The sequence below is a fragment of the Diadema antillarum genome, unplaced genomic scaffold, assembly GCF_040938485.1.
Source record: "Diadema antillarum isolate AM-2024a unplaced genomic scaffold, OU_Dant_1.0 seq00000820_RagTag, whole genome shotgun sequence".
NCBI lineage: Eukaryota > Metazoa > Echinodermata > Echinoidea > Diadematoida > Diadematidae > Diadema > Diadema antillarum.
Genome location: NW_027271697.1, coordinates 416,454 through 442,966, shown reverse-complemented (window position 1 = coordinate 442,966; position 26,513 = coordinate 416,454). Strand labels below are relative to the sequence as shown.

The window sequence follows — 26,513 nt, the reverse complement described above, 5'->3', positions numbered from 1 at the left end:
AAATGCATGTTGTAGCAAACTCAGTCCGTCCTCAATAGGCTGATGGTGAATAAATCTCTGATATACATGTACAAATTAACCCGTTGAGGACGAGTCCCAAGTATACTCTGGCAGCTGTCTATGGGAAATGTGTGTTGTAGCAAAATCAAACCATCTTCAAGGGGTTAAAGGTCACAGAGTATTGAGTATTGAAAAAGGGGTAATCCAAAGAACATTTAAACATAGAAAACTGGTCGACTTACAGGCTGTAGTTGACTTGTGGCAGTATTACACATACATTGTACCTACAGTTGTATACCATTACAGGACAATAATAAAACAGAATCACATAGAAAAGCACTCAGAGAGTGCAGACCTCAGCCAAGCAGCTCGTTGGCATTCATACAAGCATGCTGAAAATCACCAAATTTCCCAATGATAAAGAAGCCTTGTGTTTACCTCATCAGCTTCCTGCTTCGCAGCGCCTCAAGCAGAGCACATGCTTTGGCATTCTTATGCAATCCTCAAATACGCGCAGCTTGAACTCCAAAGTTCATTGACCCTATTTGCCAAAACATACCAAAAAAAAAATCCTTCAAACTTCATAAAAATACCTGAATCACTACCAACATTTAATTATCTGTACCTTTTGTCATTACTTACTCTTCCAGGAAGTTTCATCCCAATCCATTCACAACTTTTTGGGTTATTTTGCAAACAGACAGACAGACAAACCAACAAACAAGAACAACTTCCTTGGTGGAGGTGATAAACTGAACATTTGCGTTACAAATGACCCTGTTACCATGTTTAATTAATGATAGGTAACTAAAGTAAAGTAAAATACAGTGATACGCTTACACAAATACATTTCAGGTATACTTGTACACCTTTACATAAATCTATAATATATGTCAATGTATGTGTTGTCTATCTGGTTACAGCTCGTTGTTCCGAAGGTTCGTTATTCCGAAGGCTCTTTATAACTAAGTTTGTTATTCCAAAGGTTCATTGTTCCGAATTTCATTTTCGGATTAACCAATCTTCGGAATTACGAACCTTCGGAATAATGCCACAAATTTTCGGATTAACGAACCCTTTTTCATTTTCGGATTAACGAACCTCTAGGTATAGGGAATTTGCGTGTTTCAGATCAACGACCCTTTGGAATAGCGAACCTTCGGAATAACGAACAGCACCCATCTATCTGTATCTGCATACAATCTGCCTGTCCCTTGCTATAACATCTATAAGTCTATATGTATATCTTTCTATGCATGCACAGGTGTTTACACAATACTATAGTTTGTGATTATGTACCATGATAATGTGCAGTATAATTTTCTATGCATGTACAGGGTAATTTTCCATAATTATATACAAACACAGACACTATTTATATTAAAGGGGAGAGACAGACAGAATGAGAGAATGTTAAAAGACTGTGAAACTGTTTAGCTCACTTCTGGCAAAGAATTAAGGTTTTCAAACAACTTTCAGGGAATTTTGGGCAGTCAATGAATGCAAAGTTGCTTTGATTATGGGGACATAAAAAACAGGTTTCTGAAGTGTCAGAAAAAAGTGCAATAACCAAATAACGCTTTTGAGCCAGAAATGTGTTTCTGGAGAGGCGATTATTGCAAAATCATTTTGAAACGCATTTACATGTATAGCTCGGACCTGCCCATGCCAACTAATTATAAGCTGTACTGCCAACTACACATCTCCACTCTTTGGGTCAAAGAGCACAATGGAGCTGTATGTACAGCGACAGGGTCTCGCAGTTGACTCATGGCAGAGTTGATAAATGCAACAACATGAGAAACAAAATCCGAACGATGTTTGAAAATGCCTTTTGATGGTGGGTACTGAAACGTGTTTCAAACATTGGGAAAGATGATAAATGCAGCAAAAGACAATCAAAAGAGACATGTATATGCAGGTAATCATGGGATAAGTAAAAGTGGCTTGCATTCGCCAACATTTCTCACTGCTTTATTCTATTTTGTTTGTTTTTTGTAAATACCTCATTTAAACATTTAACTGACAGCAGGAAGGCCTTGCAGGCAAATGTCAGATCTAGGCCTGACCTCATCAAGGGGGGTAGCTGGCTGGCATGCTTTTCTGTAGCAGTGACATCTAACATTTCTTCTCTCTCTCTCTCTCTATTTCTCTTTTTCTGGCTATTAATCATGTCTGTTTTAGATGCCAGGGTAAAACCTACAACCGCAAATCAGTTTCTCTCATCCTCCATCGATAGCTGAAAGCATCACTACTTTCTTATTGCCATGACAACCCTCTGCACAAGATGGCTACGATTAGCGAAAGGGGATGGGGAAACACATTTCCCAAGGCGACACACTCATGCAATTAAAGGCCACAATCTCCTAGTTCTTTCCTCTTTTTTCCAAAGAAAAAGTCCCCCATTCCACAAAATTGGCTGGAAAATGGTACTGATTTGCAGCACCTAGGTAGCATATTATACAACTGTATGTGCCAAAATGCTTAAAGGCATAATTTACTATTTGCAGATGAAACAAAAACCCAGCATTAGTGCTTTAAAATAGTTCAAAAATGTGAGTTAGGGATAGGAACAATCACTGTAAAAAATTTTGATCGGTAAAATCGATGTTGAGTGTTGTTAAATATTAAAAAATGTGAACAATAGTTATAATAAAAATGTTTACCGACTAAACCGTCTACATTTACCATTCATTGAGAAAAATACAGATATCTCCTTACATTTTAGGCTTCATTGCAAAAATCGTACATGATAGATTGTTTTATGGTACAACAGACCTACACATAATTATGCATTAAATGTCATATCTTGAAAAAAATTTAAATCACTGTTCCCAAAGGTAACAAGGACCTTTAAGATCAACAGGATAGAATATAATAATCATATCCTCTGAGCCTGGGTCACAAGAAAGCAACATGAAAAATCTTTCATTTGGGGCGGCCAACCCCAAAACGGGAGTGAAGATGAATATTTAATTGAAAGCAGAGTCTAAATGGGTGGGCCTTTTCAATGGTGCAATACCACGTCATGTCCAACTCTGGACTCTATTGAGGACAAGGAAATAAAAAACAACAACAACAAATTATGGAAGAAAATTCACCAGAGGAGGGCAAAAAAAAAAGAAAAGAGGAAAATACAGATATAAGATAAGAAAGTCACAGCATTTCAAAGAGAGATTGAGGTCAAATTTTGTGGAAAAGTTGAATTGAATGTAAGGTCAATGACGTCATCAACTCACTGGTACTTCAGTTCTCTTAATTCAACCTCCACAGACAACAACAACAAAGTAAATGCAGTGATGCACAATTGAAAAAAAATGCTTTGCAGGACAAAAAGAAACAAACAATATTTTCAATCAAAGGTGGGGAAATTGCAGATTATATCAGGCAAACTAAATAAAATCTGACAAAAAAACCAAACATATTGTCAATGTAATACCATATCTCCTATCTTGAGTCTGTATAAAACAAAACAAATATATATAATAAACACAAACAATAATTCGAAGATAATATCGTGTACAATGTATGTGCTTGTTACTGATACTTATGTCATGAAAACATACAACTGTAAGAAATTCTTTACCTTTCTTCATTATTGATATCAGATCTTTCAAACTAAACTTTGACTATCATGTATCTCTGAGTTCACTGGATTTATTTATGTCACCTTCAACTGGAAAATAGCGCATCCCTTTAACTTTTCACTCTCATGAAATTGGAACCATAATGGCATGCTAAGCTAAGTGGTGCCAGCGTGCATCCCTCGGTAAACTTTGCATATTGGTGGATTTCATCGACTATAATGAGTGGGATTTGCAGTGATTCTCTTCTTACGCAGGAGTGTGGGCGTTACACGGCCACATCTGTCTTACAATCACCAGCAAATAAGATTGACTGAAGTTTCAGGAGACACTACACTGTATCTATGGCTTCAAAAACAGCAAACATGGACATGGATATCTCACCACTACAGCTATGACTACTTCTACTTCAAGTTACTATCTTTTTTTTCTCTCCTGCTCTGTCGGCTTTTATCTTCTCCTCCTCCTCTTCCTTATCCTATTCCTTCTCTTCCTCCTTCTACTTCTCTTCCTTATTCTCTTCCTCCTTCTCCTCCTCCTCTTCCTCTTCCTCTTCCTCTTCCTCTTCCTCCTCCTCCTCCTTCTCCTTCTCCTCTTCCTCCTCATTCTCCTCGTCCTTATACTATTCCTTCTCTTTCTTCTCCTTCTCTCCCCCAACTTCCTCCTTCTCCTCTTCTTTCTTCCCCTCCTCCTCCTCCTCTTCTTCCTTATCCTACTCCTTCTCTTCCTCCTCTTCTTCTTCTTCCTCCTCTTCTTCTTCTTTCTCCTCCTCCTCCTCATCCTCCTCCTCCTCTTTCTCCCTTTCCTTATCCTACTCCTTCTCTTCCCCCTTCTCCTCCTCCTCTTCCTCATTCTCCTTGTCCTTATCCTATTCCTTCTCTTTCTCCTTCTCTTCCCCAAACTTCCTCCTTCTCCTCTTCTTTCTTCCCCTCCTCCTCCTCCTCTTTTTCCTTATCCTACTCCTTCTCTTCCTCCATCTTCTCTTCCTCCTCCATCTTCTCTTCCTCCTCCTCTTCTTCTTCTTCCTCCTCCTCTTTCTCCTCCTCCTCCTCTTTCTCCCTTTCCTTATCCTACTCCTTTTCTTCCTTCTCCTCCTCCTCTTCATCCTCCTCCTGCTCTTCCTCCTCCTTCTCCTCCTCATTCTCCTCTTCCTTATCCTATTCTTTCTCTTTCTCCTCCTTCTCTGCCCCCAACTTCCTCCTGCTCCTTCTCCTCCTTCTCCTCCTCATCCTCCTTCTTCTTTTTCTTCTGCTTCTTTAAAAAAAGGATGACTACAATAGCAACAACATGCTAAGATTAAAGAAGGCTTAACCATTCTCAGAAAAAATATTACTTGTCTACGAGTACAGTATAAGGCCTCTCATGACATAGACTAGGAATTTTTCAACACGCTTGCCTGCTCTGACTAATTTCCATCATTTTCAATCATCCGCCACACTACAGTTGTATTCTAATGTTTGAAGAAAAGAAGGAGAAGAGATGTTTCCAGTGTAAGAGTATTATGACTCCACAATCAATTTTTTTTTCTTCTTCCTATACTGCACAAAAACCTCAAGAGAGTAATTTTGCAAATTTGTCCTAATGTCACCTTCCTCACCTCCCCCCCCCCCCCCTCCTGAAAACTTGGGATAACCAAACACTTCACCCATAACCGATGGACAATTTTACATTTAAACTTGAAAGCAACAAAGGTCTGCTTCCAATCTCACCACCATACACTGCAAAAAGAGGGTGCTAAATATGAAGCATCGAGCTGGTGTTAAATTTCCAGTGCCCATTTGAATTTGTGGCGTTACATTAGCAAACATGGGTGTCACTTCAAAATATACTAGGTAAATAGTTCTTGTTCTTCTTGTTGATTTTGAACTTCAACAAGATGAACAAAAACTTCCCAATAGAGTACTTGATTTTTTGGGGAAAAAAATTGTGAACACATTTATACTATCACCAAAGGGAGTGGTCTCCTATTCACACTTGCCAAGTGTTATATCATCTTGTATCAACACCAGAAATGTCAAATAAACACCATGTACATTGTAGTGTCATTGTTGAATTAAGACCAGCGCAGTGTAAAAAAAATATCATCAGCTACAGTGTCAAATCAACACTGGGAAATGAAAGGTGAACATTTTTCAACACTAATCACAACATACTTTCTACACCTGTCAGAGAGGTCCTGCATCAACACTGGTTTGTTTAACTCTTTATGTGCCACGGTGGAAACCCCCTGTGTGCCACGTTATTCTGAGACAGGAAGGTATAGTCATGCTTTGAGAAAGAATTCTGTTTTTCCAATTTGTATAACTTCTACAAATTTCTGTTAAGATGGGCATAATAGCAAGCAAAGTTAAAGAGGAATGCCAAGCTTTGTTTCGATATATATTGTTTGACAAATCTATGTTCAATTTTTCTTTTGAATGACCACTTGCTACATTACTGTAAAGGCATCACTTTTGCACATAAACCGTGACAGTAACTTAGCATGTACGAGCAAATCTAGTTGGGAACATAGTTTGATAGCAATCACCACAAAGAATGCAAGCCGTATATGAGAGGAACAAAAGCACGAGAAACGCTTTCATTGTGCCGCAGGATTAATAATTGTTTTGGATATAAACTCCAAATTTTATTGTCCAAGAATGGAAATTCTTTTTGCCCAATTGATCGTGGGCCCGGCAGCCACTGAGCAGCGCCAGATCGACGTTGCTCTAACCTTTTCAACTGTTGAACGGCAAACAAGGTAGCAGCAACTCCCATCTTTTAACGTCTTTTGATATGACGCGGCCGGGGTTTGAACCCACGACCTCCCGATTGTGAGGGCAGCCGTTCTACTCACTGAGCCAACACATCGGTAGCAGTGATTAGCCGATTAATCGATCGGTTTTGGCGGCTTTGTTTGTTGAGCAGAATATGCGAAGTTGGCACGCCGTCGACTGAGTCGGACGTGCGAACGTGGCACATAAAAAGTTAATAGACTTTCAATAACCATGGTGTAAAACCAAGCATCAATCTTTCTGCAGTGGATCTCTAGGTACAAAATGTAAATTTGTTCAGACAGACTAAGCTGTTAGAGAGTATGAGCAGAAGGAATTCATGTCGATATCGATCATCTGGCTATGAATCAATCGATTTGTCATTCTCAGATTGCTTCATATGAACTCATGGTGATGCTTGGTTTGCTACTCGGCTTTATACCCAAAGGTTTGTCTTTCTTCATTGATCTGCACATATTGTCCAGATACCTAGACTGACAGTGAGACGGAAAGACATAATCCCAGCAGCTCTAGGGGCTTTGAAGTAGAAACTTCTGACCTGCTTTCTCCTTTAAGGTTACAATCTTACCCATATTAGTCTTCATCCAAGACTTTCTCCCTGTAATTATTGCCAGAGAAGTAAGGAGAGGTGAGTGAGTGAGACAGACGCAAGCTACCAGTACAAAAGGGGCGTTCACAGTGAGCTTGCATAGTTGGAGCTGCGTAGTGTTGCATATCGACTACGCCAACGTTACGTAACTCTAGCCAGGCTTACGGCAGCATTCATAACAATATGCCAAGCGACGCAGAGTTGTACATGAGGTATGCAAAAAAATCAAACATGTTCAATTTTTTCAGAGTATACTTCCGGCTTAGTGCACAGAACGCAAGTCTACGCAACCCTATGCTACAAGGTACGCCATGTCTTCATAATTCTGTATAAGCCGTTATTTTCGCGTAAAGATATTTTCGTGAATGAGGTGGGCACGGCATTTTCGCGAGATGTTGTTTTCGCGATTTGACACCGAGGCTGTCACAAGTGCACTATCAGCCTAGTGTATACATGCCGCCATTTTTGCGTGTTGTTAAATTCACGGTCCAGCCTTGATTCGCGATATTCGCAAACCCTCGCGAAAATAACAGCTTATACAGTATTACGCAACACGAGGCTACTTTACGGCCGCAGTGCCTCCGAACGCAATAGTACGCTACCCTACACGAGTCCAACAATAAATCATTTGTGGGTAGATCCAAGGATTTACACTAACACTCCTCATTCTTGCATTAGCCCGCTTCTGTCAAAATTTTTCCCATGAACCAATCTACTCAAATAAACTAGAAATGTCGCTATGGCGACTGATGCCTCCGCCATAATGCATGATTCTCCCAATAGGCGTATCAGGCCTCAAAATAGGATTTTGGAGGGGCACGGCCATTTAGAAAAGGGCACTTTTTCCAAGAGGCCAGGGCACTTAAGCCAGTCAGAGGGGCACCAAGGCCACATTGGAAAGGGCATGTTTGGTGTTTATGAAAAAAGAAAGAAGAAAAACAAACCGAGAAAAACAAACAAACACACACACACACACACACACACACACACACACACACAAAGTGCAACACACAACAAAAACCTCTTCCCTACAGCTGTAACACATTCCCGATCTCCGCGTTTCTATCAGTGAAACAACATTTTTTTAAACAGGAATAAAACAACAGTAGGTATTGATTGAAACTCGACACCCTTAGCTTTCAGGCCAGCCAGGCTGCCATGAAACTTCAAAGCACATTCCGACAGCTGGCTGGCAAAACCACAAGGCAAAGGAATTTGCGTGCGCGTGTAGATTGCTATGATTAGTCTGTGACAGACAGTTCATGACCTCCAAGAATGCGCCAAGTACGCGCGGTTTCTTCTGTTGATTGGTCTCTCTCTCTCTCCACCCCTCCCCATTCCCCAGTCTGGCACACCTTGGCATCGTGGGATTTTTCTTTTTTTCTTGGTGAACTTGGGAGTTCACTCTTCACTACTCTATCTGAATATGCGCTGCCTAGCTAGTACATACTCGCGGCCGCTGCGCTGCGGAGGCAGTCCACTAGTCGGGGACGGTAAAAGCCGGTCGGGCGTACATGTAGGTACACGTCGTCTCGTATCTCGGAAAGATACTTTGAGTTTGAATCAGATATATCGGGACGCGAGTGAACTGAAGGTATGATATTTGAGATCAGGAAAGTTGTTCAAGCTTATTAAAGAGACTTTGAGAAAGGGCATATCATACGTCATAAATAATAACTTTCATTCTAAAAGGGCACCACGGCCCCAAGAAAAAGGGCACATTTTTTTTTGGCCGTAACTTTGATCAAAAAACAAAAGGCATTGCGGCCAACGAGAGGGGCACCGACGGCCATGGCCGTCGGTGGCCGTCGGTTAATTCGAGGCCTGGCGTATAGTACAATGTCTTCACAATGTATGATCCATGACAGTTTCACATAACTGGCAAAATATTGAAATGACAGGTTTGTCGGAAATGTCTTGAACTGGGTTTGCTTTAAAGAGTGCAGGTACACATATTTGGGGAATTGAGAATTTTTACTTGAATTCTGACAAACCATTTTATAAGTTTATGCATTGAGTAATTTCCAAGGTATGAAGAAAGAGTGTAATGACATTGCAAAATGGATTTTTTTTTTTGAGGGGGGCCATTGAAACCTGACCTTTGACCCTAACCATTGACCTTTGACCTTCTGGCTGGAAATTTCCCAGAGAATCTCCATTAGGTAATGCATGTATTAAGTTTTGAAACTAATAATGCAAGCATTGCATATACTAGTATATGAGGGAAATAGTAAAATTTGAGGAGATGACCTTGACCCTTGACCCCTGACTATTGACCCATGACCCCTAAATTCCCTAGATAATCCCTGCCAGTCAGTACATGCGTATGTACCAAGTTCCATGAAGATACATTGAACCATTTGCGAGAAAAGTGATATTGCAACATTTTCACCTAACTTTTGACCTTTTGACCTTTGACCTTATGACATGAAACTCTCTGGAGAATCTTTACGCAGTAGTACATGTCCACACCAAGTTTCAAGAAGATACCTTTGGGCATTGCATAGATATGGGGGAAATTGCAGCATTTGTAGCATTTGACCTTGACCTTTTGACCTCTGACCTCTTGCCAATGTCACTAAAATCTACTCAACTAATTGTCCTATCATACATCATCCTTGGACCAAGTTTGGCGAAAGATGCTTCATCCAGTTTTGAGTTATCACGTAAACAGATGAATATTAGGATTTGACCTTGATCTTTGACCTTTGACCTCTGTCCGATTTCACTGAAAAACTAATCAAGTAATTGTCCCATCATACATCACATTCCAACAAAGTTTGGTGAAATTTGCTCTATCCAGACTTGAGTTATCGCGTAAACGGATACAATTTCATGATTTGACCTTGACCTTTGACCTTTGACCTTTAGCCGATTTCACCCAAAATCTAATCAAATAATTGCCCCATCATACTTCATACTTGGACCAAGTTTGGTAAAATTCCAGTAAATATTACTCAAGTTATCGCGTAAACGAAAGCGGACGGACGTACAGACGTACGGACGTACGGACGAACGGACAACCCGAAAACATAATGCCTCCGGCACCACTTCGTGGCGGAGGCATAAAAAGTCTGGTGTTCAGACTGGTAGTGACATATCATTCTCTTCAATTGACTTTTTTTTTTTTTTTCACGAAAGGGTGATATCAGGCAATAAACATATATATTGCAAAATTATAAATTCATTGAGGAGTTTCAAAGGAATGCTTTCAAGTGAACACAGCCAGGATGCTCACGCATGCTCATTTCAACAACCTGAACTCCTGAACTGGTTGGAGCCACATTTGGCTAGACAGTATGCTGCACTTTACTGTGATCACAATATACACCCTTGGCCTGGTGGGCTAAGTGCAAATTTTTCGCACATGGCCACAGGGAAAGGGGGGGGGGGGGAGGAATCAATCATACATATATGTAGAAACTGTGACTCTTCTTTAGTGAGAATCTTTATGGTAAATTGTCACAGTACTCTCCTGAAGGAGCTGGGAAAAACCAGCAACAAACAAACAAGCAATAATAATAAGCCAGTTCGTAATTAGCTCATGCACACATTGGTACAAATGGCCTTTCTTTTTTCTCAGTTGGTTAGGCACTTCACTCGTTTTCAAAGTGGCATAATCCATGAGCTTGCCCAACGTAACAATTTATGGAATTCATGTTTAACCCTATTCTAACTGGGCTATTTGAGACCAAGTTTTTACTGAGGGGGGGGGGGGGGGCAATTTGACCCCCCCTTCAGATCTCAGCCGCTGGTGGCGCGATTGCCGCAAAATTTTGCCTGAATATAGAGCCGGATGTCAACTACAAGATTACACAGTCATGCAATCCAAAAATATTGATTTTCTATTTTTAGTAAATTAATTATGCAAATTTATGCATGAAATCATATTCTCCCCTGTAACTCCATTAAAAAGACTGAAGGATTTCTAAATTTTTGTGTCAGAATTCCTCAAGACACATTAAACAATTTTCTTGTAAAAAAATAGCACAATCAAAATCAGTTTCTTTTGTTTTTTATTGTTTTGTTAATTTCTTATGTATTTCATTGTTTTTTTCAGCCTTTTGTTTTCTACTGTTTTCTTCCCAAAAGTTATTGCAGGCACTCTTTCAAGCTTATCTACATTAGAATTTATTAATCTCAATGATTTAAAATTGAAATAATCTAATTTATGTCAATTTAACAAAAAAACACAATTTGCATTGGATTTGCACACAATATCATGAAGTAGAGCCGTTTTCGGGTTGACATGCATATGCAAAACATTATGTAACGTCATAACGAAGTACCCGGACGTCGCAAATTTGGTCTCAAAATATGCGGGAGACTTACATGAAAAAAGTCATGAAACGACGCGGCCTTTTTGAACAGCGACTGACCCACGAGCAGTCAAATTCATTCAAAGAATCACAACAAGTCAACACAGGCCTCTTCTACAATGCTACATGTAGATTTGACTTTGTAGTACAAATCCACTACTGTTATCAGTTCCAGAATCTACCCGACCTTTGAATACAAAACCTACAAGGGGATCATTTGGGTCAAAGAAGAATGCTTGACCCCAGCTCTGCAGATGTCCTATTAGTAGAATTGACCCATACCATCCATATCTCTTTATCATGATTGTAATTATGTATTGTTTTTAGACAAATTGTTTTTTCATTTGTCTCTGTTGCAGAATTTTCTACAAAAGACTTTAAAATTTGCTAGATACAGATGTACGTATAAAACGTGCCTTTACTCTTTATGTGCCATGTTCGCATGCCCGACTCAGTCAACGGCATGACTACTTCGCATATTTTGCTCAAACGCACAAACACCCAAACCGGTCAATAAATCGCCAAATCCTGCAGTCAAATCCAATGTGCATTTCAAAACTTGCGATTCCATTTTCGTCATACATATGTATGTATCCCAGATGATGTCTGTGCTGTGTGCCCTCACTCACCTTGGCAAATTGGCCTGTCTTCTGCGAGTGGTTGAGTTGTACATGCGTCTGGAGGGCGTCAACAAACGTCTGCTGAATCTCCTCCACAGTCGTCGTGTCTTCCAGATCCCTGCGATCTGAACGGACATGACAGATGACACAGATTTATTAATTCTTGCGTCAAGCTTTTTATTGCAACAGAAGCGAAAATATCTGTATGCGAAAATAACAGCTTAACACCTTTAACAGCTTATTATTATATACAGTATGCAAACAGAGGCCCAATAATAAACACATGTAGATGTTACAAAGGAATGCTAATTTTGCGATTGATGATCAATTAACTACATTGGCCTATGTTGGGGCCAATCTTTTATTTTGAGCATGTCCAAAATCTCTCCCCCCCCCCCAAAAAAAAAAAACACAACCCCCCCCCCCAAAAAAAAAAAAAACTTTCTAATAACTGACCCGGTGACATGATCGCCATGGCAAAGAGAAGGGCCAGCTCCTCTTCGGTCAGCGAGAGCTTGTTCATCTTGACCGCAAAGACCTGGACGGACCCGATGACCTTGATGAAGCCGGCGCTCTCCACCTGGTCAGTCTCGATAGACAGCGATGGCCAGATCTCGCTGTTGAACTTCTGGGTCTCCGTGTCATACAGCGGGCAGGAGGTCAGGATCATGTATTCCACCAGAGCCCCTGTGGTGATATAGTATGTCCAAAAAAAAAAATTACAATTGGATTTTTTTATTGATAACACCAAATATGATTAAAATTTCTAAATGCTACATAAGGGTCTTAAAATATAACATCTTAGCTATATTTTGCAGAAAACCCCTTCCAATTTGGTTAAGCGGTCACTGAGAAATGTGGATTGTTGCAAAGCATGTCATGAGTCTGATTCTTCCAAGTTCAGCACTTTGATGCTCTTGGAACTGCGAAATAATGTGTGAACACAATAGACAGAACTTGGAGGGAAGAGATTCCGGACATGCTCTACAAAATTGCCAATTTCTCTTTGACCACTAAAGCAAATTGAATGGGATCTTCTGTAAGATGTGGGCAATGAGTTATAGTTTCATACCCTGAAATTGTATTTGGTTTGATTCACTATTTTCGAAGTTATCATTGCGGAGATAACAGCAACAACAGCACAGAAGGAGATGAAAGACAAAGAAAAAGAAGGAGAGACATATGTGACCGTGCATCACAAAATGAACGAAAAGCCGCACATACTGATTTTGCATGAGGACTGAAAATAATTGAAATGGGTCAACCTAGCCGATCTTGACTTTTTCATATTTTCTGAAAAAGCAAGTCTTCTTTTACATCATGCTAAAATTTGGGATCATAAAATGGGTAGGAAAGTATGTTTCTTTAGCAGTTCATCGCAAACATTTTTGGTAGAATAGTGTGATTGGGTGTGTCTTGAGAGCCCCCTTTTCATTTCCGAGAAACCTTGCACACACTCTTAACTTTCAACTCTAATAACTTTTGAAAAGATAATGCTACTGCTTAGAAATATGGCATTAATTATGGAAAGAATGTGATAATGAGGCATGCTCAATTTCAGTTTAATCTGATAATCCCTTCAATCTTGTTACTCTGGTGGTTTACTTCCCGTTTTTTGTTTGTCCAATTTATCACACAGCCAGCATGGCTTGGTATAGATTAAGCGCTTGAATAGACACTCTACTTCAGAGCCTCTTTTCTCAGGTCATACTTTTCCAGAGTTTGTGCTTTCTTTCCAATCACTGTAGATAGGTTAGGAGTGTCCATTTGATTTGAGTTTATTTTTTGGCCATAGTGCGATGCACACAGCTACATTTGTTTTCCATTGCATGCCCTTGGCTGACACATGGCTTAAAATTAGCAAGGGCAAATCATCATTCAATTTGGCACAATTTTGCTTTTCATACCCAAGCAATGTGTACAGTGCATTACTGCCTTTATGTTGTTTTGCTTTGTTTTGTTTATTTGTTTGTTTATTTGTTTTTTGAAGAAAAATGAAGTGACATAACTGCAAAAGTGGGATGGTGCCAAATGCGTCATACACTATAGTACCTGGACTTAACGCTACGCAACACTACTCTATACCTACCCTGTATTGTTATGATTGTTGCAGATACCCGAGTATGACACTAGACAAGTCATAACAGTACAATGTATATTTACAATACACAGGGCAACTCAGCCTACACTGTATTGCCATGATTGTTTTAGACACCACAGTATATGACACTAGATGAGTCATATACTGTATTTTACAGTACACCAGGCAACTCAACCTACGTACACCCTGTATTGTTATGACTTCTGTGGACACCAGAGTATGACACTAAACAAGTCATGTGTTAAACTGTACAATACACCAGGCGTCTCAACCTACATGTACTCTGTTTCACTGAGATTCTTTTAGACACCTGGGGTGGTATTCTGAGACTGTTTTATCTCTGTTGTAAGTCTGTTGTAACAAATCGGTATTCTGAACACCGTTTTATCTCTGTTGTAACTTCTGTTGTAACTTCTGTTGTAACTTGTGTTTTATCTTGCGCACTCTTTGCCTGCGCATACCATTGTCTTAGGGTATGCGCACGCGCGTAACAGTGGGCGCAAACCCGAACACCCATTAGATTACACGGTATTCTGAAAACTGTTTTATCTTCTGTTGTAAGTCATGCCCCATGCAAATTTATGCTTCTGAGATAAAACAGGGTGGAAGGTGTTTTAACTCCGTTGTAACTTTCGCTCTAACTTATGTTAGATAGTGAGATAATTCATTAACTCAATATTGTGGTATGCGAGTTCAAAATAAAAAAGATATACGAAAAATTAAAACAATTTATGTACAGAAAGGCAAAAGATAGCAGTTTGACAAAATGTAAACTCATTCTATACAATGCAAAATTTGAAAACAGTAACATTGCAGGTACATACGTGTAACATAATTATGCACATAGATGAAAACACAAACACATGAACAGAAAGGTTACCGGTACCGTCGGCAGTTTGTTTTAAGCAATATTCATTTCAAAAATATCTTTCAAAATATCAAACAATTTTTTATATGATTTCACTACTTTCACCAACAAGAAATCATTATCAGTACCTTTGGGTGTTTCAAAAATATTTATTGCTAGGGATAAAGTATTAGAAGTCTAAGGTTCCATGATGGAACTTGACGTGATATTGATCTCCAAGAGATATCTTTTGAAGATAGTGACAATAATAATAATAATAATAATAATAACATGGCATTGCAAGGGCATAACTTAATTTAGAAGCGTCAAGTTCCCCACAAACCATGAAATTTGGGTTCCTCTTATGAACGCCAGATATGTTCTTATTTTTTAAACAAAATTACAAATAAAAAGACTCAATCTGAGATAGCTTTGCGAATCCTCTACCGCACCAACTATACGTAAAAACCGGTAAGAAGGCATAATGATCAAGCTTCTGTTGTAACTTTATTTTATCTCTGGCTCTCTTTACCTGCGCATGCCATTGTCCTATTTGTGCGCCCGCCAGAGAATGAGCGCTTGTTAAAACGCGCAGAGTTAAGCAAGGTGCATTTGCCCAAGGGAGCAATCTTATTGGTTGAAATGTCTTAGATGCTACTTCTAACAATATTTCCTATTGGATATGATTATTGCGATGGGCGCGGTTATCATGACTTACAACACCGTTAAAACAGTTTTCAGAATACCGATTTACAACTGTTTTAGCGGTGTTGTAACTCACAGACTTACAACACAAGTTACAACACAAGTTACAACAGAGATAAAACGGTGTTCAGAATACCACCCCAGCTTGTGACACCAATGGTGTCATACTTATGATTCACACTAAACCAGACAATTTCAACATACCCTGTATTGCAAAATTGCTGTAAACACCAGTGTGTGACACCAAATGTGTCATGGTACACTAGGCTGTTTTACATCTGTATCACTATGACTGCCATAACTCATGTTTTCCAAAGAAATGATGTGATAGACTTTTGACCCAGTCCCTTGACCTTGAGGGATTTTGCTAAAGTATCTTACCAGCCCCATCTACCCAACATAAATTGACCAATACATAAAAGAGGCAAGTAAAGTGCTCTTTCACTACACTAAGAAAATTAAAATATGTTAAATTCTCTTTATATTTTCTTATATTGGTAACTACATGTGACATCAAAAAAATTGTTGCAATCTTCTTATCCAGCAAAAGCTGTAAAAAAACGTTGAAAAATAACAACTTTCAAATGGATGCTTTGATTTTCCTCAAGCTTGAAGTTGACCTCCGCATCCTAGGTTGAATGGTGCAAAGAAGTTACACAATAGGGCCATTCTCATTGCAGGTGAAAACTCGAGATATTAGAAAAATCGCGAAGTTACGGTAAAAGTTGCCTAGCAACTCTCACTAAACCATCGCCCGAAAAATCGCAAGACGGAGTGCGATTTTTCTAGGGAAACTTCAAGCGAAACTTCGCAAGGAGTTTTGCAATGAGAACGCACGCAGCAGAAATATCGCGATATTACTCACGTGACTTCAGTATCCGCTTGACCCCAAACAAAGGCCGAGCGCGCGATTGGAGTAAACTGGGCATGCTCAGTACGTCATGAAAGATCGCGATTGTTGGCATCGGAGCTAACTTCCCAATGTTCACCTGCCAATGTGGACACAAAGGTAAAACATCGCGAGTTTTCAGATCGCGATTTTTTGCAATGAGAATGGTCCTAGCGACAACGCTTTCAGCGGGATGAATACAGGAACCCGAGAATCACATTTCAAACCATGTTTGTACAAAACGCTATTCAAAACATATTCTGAAATGTGATTCTCTCTCTCTCTCTATAAAAGGGGAAATCCAATCCAAAAATAAGTTAGTCTGATAAAAAAGTAAAATCTCACGAGTTCGACGGTAAAAATTTGACTGAAGTCTGATGAAAAATAAAGGAATTTTGAAATTTTGCTAATTTCGGTAAAACAATCTGGTACAGTGGATATGAATATGCAAATGAGTGAGCTGACCATGTCATAACCTCACAATTTTCCATTGATCATGTACAAAAAAAATTATGAAAATTCAATTTTTCTGCCATTGAAGTCTGCAACATGATGTTATTTCTGGTTGAATAATTTCAGAATAGTGATCAGATAGATATATCAGGACTTGAGCCTCGGGCTTAATTGTGTTTGAATGAAAAACTGGAAATTTCAAAATTTTATGTACAAACTTCATGTATACGGCAAGTTGTGAGGGGATGACATGCTCACTTTGCCATTTGCATATTTATATCGACAATTCAAGAACTGTTTCCTAAAAAATTAGCAAAACTTCAAAATGTCATAACTTCCTCATTCTTCATCCGATCTCATCGAAATTTTAACGTTGAACTCGTAATATTTGACTCTTTCTTATCAGACTAACTCATATTTGGACTGGACTTCCCCTTTTTGACATTGTAGATAAACGCAGTCTTTGTGCACTGACCATTATAGTTTCCAGATATCTCTGCCGATTGGCATAGAAAGCACCTCAGCAAGCATATCATCTTAATCTTTAACTCGATTTTAACTGGGACCTATGCTCAACAAGCTCGCTTTTAAGTAGGTTCCTTCATATTTCTTTAAGCATTCATTCACAGATTCCAAACTTCATAGATCGACCACTATATGTTTTATATATTTGCAATATTTTATGTATGTCTCCAGCTTGATATCATGTACTTCAATTAATTTTGTTATATTTGATGTATTTTTTCATTGAGAAATATGAAAATAACTTGAAATTGAAATTGAAAATTTGGCAAACCAAGCACTGTCAGGGTTAAGATGGTAATGTATTGGCTGAGGTGAGAATTCAGCAGGTGAAAATTTGGCTCTTAACTTTATGCAAGATATTTAGAACCCACTTTATGTAATGTTAAAAAGCCGACAGTTCTAAGAAGAATTCAATGTTTACTTGATGGAAATCTGTTTTGAAATGGCAGAGATATCCAAATATAAGATAAAACAAAGCAATCCTAATAACAGGTGGGTCAAACCTTTTATTAGGATTGCTTTTTTTAAGGATATCACAGCCATTCAAAACCAATTTTCATCAAATAAACATTGAATTCCTGTTAATAGAAGATTTCTCATTATCTGAATAAAAAATCATCATAAAAAAGCATTGGAAACCTCTAACTCCATCTAAACTGTACCAACCCTTTAATGCTAACGACCACTATGTACTGTTAATGTTTGGCCAGTAAACTTTTGAACCAGGATTTTTCTCCCCCCCCCCCCCCCATACCTAGATTTTTTTTCTCTCTATAGCTAAAGTCAAGTCCAAATGGCTACTCTGACCTTGCCCTGTCCTTGGTGTAAAAAGAGGATATCATCTTTTTTATTTTGCTGGTATCAACTATTATTACCTATACAAGGTAGTTTTGCAAGTTAATTGCAGTTGGTACGTATTTTGCAGGGTCGTGGAGTTCAGCAGGCGACATTAGAGCATATCACGAGCATCCGGGGTTATACAGTGGACTCCTGTTATAACAAAGTCCTCGGGACCGGCAGTTTTCTTTCGTTATATCGGAATTTCGTTATAACCGAACAAATAAACAACAGAAATACAGAAAGTAGATGACAGCCCAAATTTTTATTTCGTTATAACCGGAATTTTGTTATAACCGTGTTCGTTATAACGGGAGTGCACTGTAAACATTCCGGTCTCGCCAATCACTTTAAATGTAAATATTCCGGTCGACCACAAAGCGAAGACATTCAAGAACATCGCTGCGTGTCGGTTACATGCACCGCAGAAGAACGCCGATAAATCAACTCACACAAGGTCGACCACTTCCAGCAGCACTACACATCAAACAATGACTAGTCCATTTGTGCTCAATAACTGCGCAGTGACAATCAGTTATTACAACTCTCCAAATTGAAACAGAAGCAAAAATAAAGTGTAAAAACGTTCAGATATTTGAAGTTCGACTCGGGCAATATTCTTTCAGTTTGGGCAATATTATCTGGTATCTCCCTCGAGGCCAATCAATATTATACAATTATCTTTTATTTTCTTTTTTTTCAGGCAAGAGAGCCTTTATGGGCATGATTATACCAGAAAAGTTTAATAACAATACCTGCTGGAAATTTGAAGTCAGTGTAACTGATACCACGTTAATACCACTCCTTTTATGCTTGTGGCGTTCTCTATAACTAACTGCTTCTCTGCGGAAAAAAAAAACCAAAACAACTCAGTGGATATGATATAAAGTTTATGTAAGCTGACCACAGTAGGAGGCTACACAGCGCAGTACATCATAAAACCCACAAAAAGTCTCATCGTCGGGCAATTTCCTGGTTGTTTTGAAAACAATTTAAATACCAGGTCAACAATGATGGTTTTTTAAAATTGCTAGCATTCTCTAAAGGTATATTCCTTTTGGTATCTGATCCTGACATTAAGAAGGATCAAATGAGGCTATTGTGAAAGTACTGTGTTTTATGGTTTTGTCTGGTAATTATCCTGCTTGCATTAACCACATCTCTTTTTCATCCAGGTTTTACTTGGGGAGCACATAGAAATGTACAAGAAAACCCTTGAAGACCTTTTGAAAAATGCAGTTGACACACACACTAATGAGAACACTCTAAAGTTTTACATCACGAATGTTAACCCGTTTCTTACCTGAACTTGGTATATCAGGTTCCCAAAATATACATGTATCTAGACAAGATTGAGCGTCTGCATTCGTGGCCTGAATTCATGTTATTTGTATCATGCTGACAGGAAAGAAGACTTTGATCCAAAGATTGGAGCTGCTTCTATCAAAATCTGTTCTTTCGTTGTATAAAAACAGATATTTTTTAATTCATCTTGTTTTCCAATGAAGTAGTACACAAGTTTTGATAATGAAGAAATTTGTATGAAGACGAATGTAGCAAACAAGGCTGAGCTCACTACATTCAGACTTTCCCTAACCCAATTCTGACGCCCTTTGGTATAGAGTATAGCAATACAGTTTTTGAGTCTATCGGCACTTTTCATATTTCACATTTGATCGATAAATTGCATTGTTCAATGGCACTGGAGTTGACCGTGTAAAGAGGAAACATGTACTGCTTGTTACTAGTCCAGTTTTAAAGACCTGTGTGTGATGCACTTTATAGTTGCAAGTGTAGTTCATGTATTGTGGTGTGTTGTTATTTGCTATCAACAACAAAGTAAGAGAAGCTAGTGAATTCTTCATTTCTAGCTGACAGCTTTAATATGCATACCTTTCGTTCGAATTATAAGTATAATTATTACAACCACATGAGGATTAATGTATGCAGCTGTGCCTAGTACACAGAATACGTTACGGTGAGCGTTTGGTGCATTATTTGAATTTTAACGGCTAACAACCTTCTAATATCACATAAATGTTATAGATTTACAATAGTCTTGTCATTCTGGTAGAATATATCATGTTCTGTGCTATTTGGGAAGGAATGCAAAAGGGAAGGGCCATCTTTAAAATGAACCAATACCCTGAGTATTATGTTTGCTATATTTGTAGAATATACTTGAGACATGCCCTCTGCAAAATACTAGAATTTTTTTTTGTCATGCAACTTTTTTATTTATTGGAGTTTAAATATAAATTCTAAAGAGTACACAAACAAAAACTGGTGTCAGCTAGATTTCGACTCAAACTACCCAGAACTTGAGTATTAACAGGTGAAAGTGTTCTTTGACATTTCATATCTTTCTTTGAAAGTATTGGTTGTTTAAGAGTTAGCCTTAATGGCAAACAGTGAGGGCAAATACATCTGTATCATTTTTGTTTGGTTGGAAAATTGGAAAATTGGATATAGACAGTGTACATGAAATTGTACATTATAGTATATGAATGAAGAAATCAGATTTCAGTAGAATAAAAGAAGGATGGATCAAAACTAGGACGATGCCGTGTGAGGCGAGGAAAGAATTAATTTTGTTACTTTAAGATTGATATCGTTGGTGGCGGTGATTTGTTTTGTTGTCAGAATGTGTGACATGTTGTTACCCTACCAGTATTTCCCTCCCTTCTGAAATAACATACTACATGTACATACAATGTACATATGCTGTTAAAATAGTCAACAGCTCTGAATAAAGAGTAGATGATCAAATTCATGCACTTTAGACCTGTTTAGGTATGGGTGCTTTTTATGCTAATATCTATTTCAGCATTAACAAACAATTTAAGCTGATTTATATACAGACAAAGCAATGCACCTGACTCGCTGTAAAATCCATCGAATCATTTTTTCTTGTTATCTTGAAGGCCCTCCGTATGGATGATGTGAAGTTGGTGTTTCAAAACTGAACAGGTCTATAGCTTGACCCCATGACACCATACACGCACTGCCATTCGTGCACGACTGTGTCATTGTGGTGCCCGAGTCAGTTGCCCATAACTCTGTCAAAAAGTTCAGTATTTTTAGGGGAGATTAACAAAATGCTTATGAAACAGATGGCAAGGTACAGTTCAACTACCTGCAGAAAAGTTAACACACACAGGTGGCCATCGGACCTGAACTACATGTGTACGTGAAAAGCTAGCACTGCCTCATACAAGGTTGCATAAAACTTTGCTAGAAGTATCCATTTGAACCCTGTTCACTGCTACTGGTAACTATACTAAATGTATGTGACAAGTCAGTGTAACTTCTGACTAGTAGTCCACAGAAGATAAATAACATGTCCACACACCACAACGGCTCCTGCGAGTTTATGCTTTCGGGTAGAGCATAGCTAATCAGACCAAAAGGATCAGAGCAGGGATGAAATTTACCAAAATGAGGCACTTTCATCTGACTCCTCCATTCCATTCAACAGATATTCATAAAGAATAGGCATACTACAATAAATGAAGAGCTCTTTTTCTTTCCTGAAAAGAATGAAAGAAAAAGAATTAGGACTGCCCTGTGAATTGGCATGAATCTCTCAGAATAAGAATAAAGCAACATGTACTTGTCCATCATACACCCCTGTGCATACAATTTGAAGCAGGCAGCTCTGCTGTTTCCTACCAATCTTTACGAACTCAACTATGTTGGTAATCTGCCCCTCCCTATGTGAAAAAAACAACAACAAACAAACAAAAGAAGCCAGAGAGAGGAACAAAAAAGAATCTGTGGGATTATCCCACACACAGGATAATGTAACATATGTAACATATTGGGGATTGATTACTACGCCTGTGCAAATCCCGATTCACATGAACAGCAGATATCAAGGTGTCTCTATCAGATCAATCAGCTAACGAAGCATACTTTAAGCAGGTAATGTGCCATTTTGTAGGGGAGCTTTGCATGGATGAAAGGGGACTCCAAATTTCTGACCAACGTGCATTCATAGTAAAGGGGATAATCCAATACTCAAGCTCATGTGACACACTGGGGATTATCAGGATCGTGTAATCCTAATTCACTGACTTCGAAAATTGGGACATCTGCACCAATCAGATCAATCGGATAACGAAGCACATTTTGCAGATCTGCAATTCAGCGAGGAAGCAAGTGCTGCATGGATGAAAGGGGGCTCAAAAATCCGGTCACAGGTCAAAAAGGACGGGATAATCCCATACTCGGGCAAATGTAACACTCTGGGGATTACTAGATTTGTATAATCCCGAATTACTGACGGCAAAAATCATGACATCTGGCCTAATTCCCTGGTGAAGCACACTTGCAGGTGCGCCACTCAGTTAGTAGGTGAGCTCTGACCAAGTGACAGGGGACTGCCAATTCCTTGTCAATTCATTCAAACTGGGATAATCCAATACTCAGACCAATGCAACACATACATAGGTATGTAAGGGTGGTAGGGAGTTGCCAGGACTGTGTAATCCTGACGCTAAGACCCCGTATACAGTGGGTGAAAGGGCCGGGCTCGGCCGCAGCCAAGCCCGGCCTTCATTTCACTGTAAACGCGTAAAAGGCCAAATGTAATACCAAAATCGGCCGCGCATTTGGCCAAGCTCTAGAGGTAGTCTTGGCCTTGACTCGGTCCAGCCTTTTCTCACTGTAAACGCAATCTGGGCCAAATGTGGTACCAAATTGCACCCGGCGTGCTCCAAATAATAGTCATTTGCTTACAAGCAGAGCGCCATTATGACAAAATATTGAAAGGTTTGAATTAAAAGCCCAGGCCGAGCCCTCCACTGTAAACGGACAAAATTGCGGGGCTGAGTACTGCAATTGAGGCTGGGCTCGGCCCAGCTGTGCACTGTAAATGGGGTCATAAAGGACAAAAATTGGGACATCTGTTCAATCAGTATCTATTGGCTAATGAAGTGCACCTGCAGATCTGCCATTAGGCAAGTAAAGTGCTTCATGGCTGAAGGGGGATGCCAAATTTCTGGTCAACATTCACAGGCATCCACAGAATCAGATCATGGCAATCAACTTGTAAGTTATCCAAAATGGTTTCAGTCAGCTGTTGGTGGAAATCCCTTAGACCCCCCTCCCTTCCTCCCTTTAATCTCTCCTTCCTCCCCTTAATCCCCCTTCCCTTTGAACAGTGAACAATTACACATCAGTGCTTCAAACAGTATTATGAAGACAAAAGAAAATTTGCCAATTCACACTCTATTCATAAACATATTGTTCAGTGTAGCATTAAATGAATTCATACACTTTCATCTAAACCTTTCTCCAAGACCAAACGTGCATTCAATGCAGAATTGCCATGATGATTATTTTGAATATGGCTATATCTAGATGACAGTTTCTGAAGTGAAATTTACCCCCAGGAACTGACAGGTTAACTCTATGTGTACCACACAGTGAACGCCCACTCAGTGTCACATCATTCTAAGACCACGACACATGAGCACTTTTTTGGAAAATATTCTTTTCTTCTTTAACCATGAACTTTTTAAAGAACAATTCAAGCTAGAAATACAGGTTCATTGTAGAAAAATTGTAGAATCAAGAGAAAAGTGTCAGCCTTGCTGTGATGTAAGTTACACATGTATACAGCAAAGTTATGGTGATGATGCTTTCAATGCACTGTGCAAATTCTGATTACTGTAAAAGTGGATATTTTCGCGTGGCTACTTTTTCGCATTTGGCTAGGTGAGAAGAGTTTCATGCGTTTTTAATTCCGCGAAATCAAGACATTAACTACTGGAACATATGGCATGCAAAAACATTTGCTTGCTTTTAGTTTCGCGCTAGTTTCTGACTGTGCGAAATGCGCAAAAATTTCAACACTGCGAAAATTTCCACTTTTACAGTTACTGTAGTATCTAATCAATTTGTGCAAGGTCGTATATTTAGGTCCGAATTCACAAAGGTGGTACAAATGAAACCATGGTTTAAACCATGGACAATAACCATGGAGAGCCAAGTGTCGCACTGGCACAGAATATTTTGTTACACAATTGGTCATTTCGACGACAAAATGACCATTTCGTTAACGAAATTATGATTTTTTGGACGAAATGTTCATTTAGTTACACATGTTGTCATTTTGTTACAAAATAATTTCATCGATGAAATGACTGATTTTGTAACGAAATATTCCATGCGACACTTGGCGCTCCATGGTTTTTGTCCATGGTTTGAACCATGGTTTCATTTGTACCATCTTCATGAATTCGGGCCTGTATACATGTCTGAGCAAATTTGTATGGCAGACATTATGTGCATGTGTTTGGGAGTCATACCTCTGATGAGAGTGGCCTGGTCATCACTACTCAGATTCTGGAATCCCGGTAGCTGTTTGGCAAAGTTGATCATGTGCCTTAAGAGGAGGACCACCAGCTCCATGATGTGGGGTACGATTGTTGGGCCCTTCTCGCCTCCCGCCAGGAGGATTCGCTCTCCGGCCTCGTCCGTATCCTCAGCATCCTTGGCGTTGGCGGCGTACGTCGATTCGGTCTTCTCGCGATTGGCGGTCGAGGCCTCGTGGGCACCACTGGCGGAGGGAGGGCAATCGGTCTGGGGCGGTGTCGGCAGTGGCTGCTTCTCCTCCGGCTTGTTGTGGATGATGCAGCCGCACTCGCAGCGCCTGACGGTGGCTGGCGGGTTTGGAGGGGGCGGGGCTGCAAATTTCTCAGCGGCGGGAGCGGCCATGGAGCCTGCTGGTCCCTGGACTTCGCGGGCGGGAGAGGAATTCTTCACCGTGGACGGAATTGTTGGAGTGGAACCATGGGATGCGTTGAGCGACGACTGCTGAACGGTGGCAGGTGCAGGCAGGACCCCCTTATTCGAAGTCTGAGCATCAATGTCACCGATAACCAAACCGCCAGGTGGAACCATGTCTTCTGGAGGGACTGATCCCACATTCTGGGAAGTTTTCGCAGGGCTGACTGATGAGGGAGATGATCTATCGGCTGGCCCCTGGTCACTCTTTGTTCCTGGTTCTGGTGATGTCCGTTGTGGTTCCACCACGGTCTGTGTAGAGCAATGTATTAATGACTGATTAACTGCTATCGACAAATGACTGAAAAGCTCCTTTTATATTCTAGTAAATACAGCAGATGCCTTGTGATTCTCTAGGACTTGACGTTAAATTGGCAACATGGATGTGACTCAATGATACAGACAATGAATAGCTACAGGAATTTTGTACATTGACGAGTGAAAAAAACAAACAAACACACACACACACACTTAATTAAAACGGCATCATGAATGTGATTCAATAATGCAGGCAACTGCCAGTGAGAGTAATTTTGAACTCTGATCAGTGAGAAATACAATGGAAACAGTACACTGTAAATGTATGTGTGCTGGCATCATAAAACCACCAAAAAGTCGGTGGACATACTGTAAAAGTGGAAATTTTTTGCGGTGTTGAAATTTTCGCACTTTTCGCACAACCAGAAACTAGCGCGAAAATAAAAGCACGCGAATATTTTTGCTTGTCATATGTTCCTGTGCGTGATGTCTTGATTCCGTGGAATTAAATACACGCGAAACTCTTCTTACCCGGCCAAGCGCGAAAAATTAGTCACGGCAAAAATAATCCACTTTAACAGTAATTGTGTAGATTTTTTTTTTTGTGAGCTGATCCTGAGCTTTAAAATGACATATATCTCACTACAAATGGTCGACTTTCCCATTAAAAACCGATCTAAATAATGGAAAGAAAAGACACCCACTACAACAGCTCTATAAAACAGATAGATGATGCACATGCTTTTTTTGTCCATCATTACAAATACACTGTGTGTAGTGTGCATGTGGTAACTACGGACTCTAGTCTAAACCCATGAGGCTATGCCTTGTGGCTTTATGCCTTGTGGGTACAATAGACAATTCCACAGCAATTACCTTACTACAGGCATGTACTGTAAAAGTGGTTTCTTTCACGGTGCTTTTATTTTCACGCTTTTCGCGCTTTGAGGTTGAACCGCGAATTTAACATCACGCAAAAATGTTTTGAACTTGTCGCTTGTTACAACGCTATCATTACCGACCGCGAATTTAAACACACGCGAAAAAGTCGGCACCGATGGAAACCGCGAAAGTTTCTGTACGTGAAAGAAACCACTTTAACACTACTTATCACTGACGCACTCAGACCTGCACATCATTTGTGTATACTGAATGAACCACAAGACCACATCATACATAATTTTAATACCACAAACACTACACCCATCAATACTCAAATA

At 39.5% G+C, this 26,513-nt stretch overlaps 1 protein-coding gene across 1 annotated transcript in view; it reads right to left on the bottom strand.

The window, feature by feature from the left end:
• The window catches only part of LOC139739838 (vitamin D3 receptor-like), an 83,627-nt gene that overhangs the window by 321 nt on the left and 56,793 nt on the right, over positions 1 to 26,513 (bottom strand). Inside the window, exons 4-6 of the mRNA XM_071650433.1 lie at positions 24,558 to 25,287; positions 12,343 to 12,573; positions 11,896 to 12,011 (exon numbers count right to left, since the gene is read on the bottom strand). Of these exons, the coding sequence (XP_071506534.1) occupies positions 11,896 to 12,011; positions 12,343 to 12,573; positions 24,558 to 25,287 (1,077 nt within the window). The remainder of the gene's footprint in view (positions 1 to 11,895; positions 12,012 to 12,342; positions 12,574 to 24,557; positions 25,288 to 26,513) is intronic.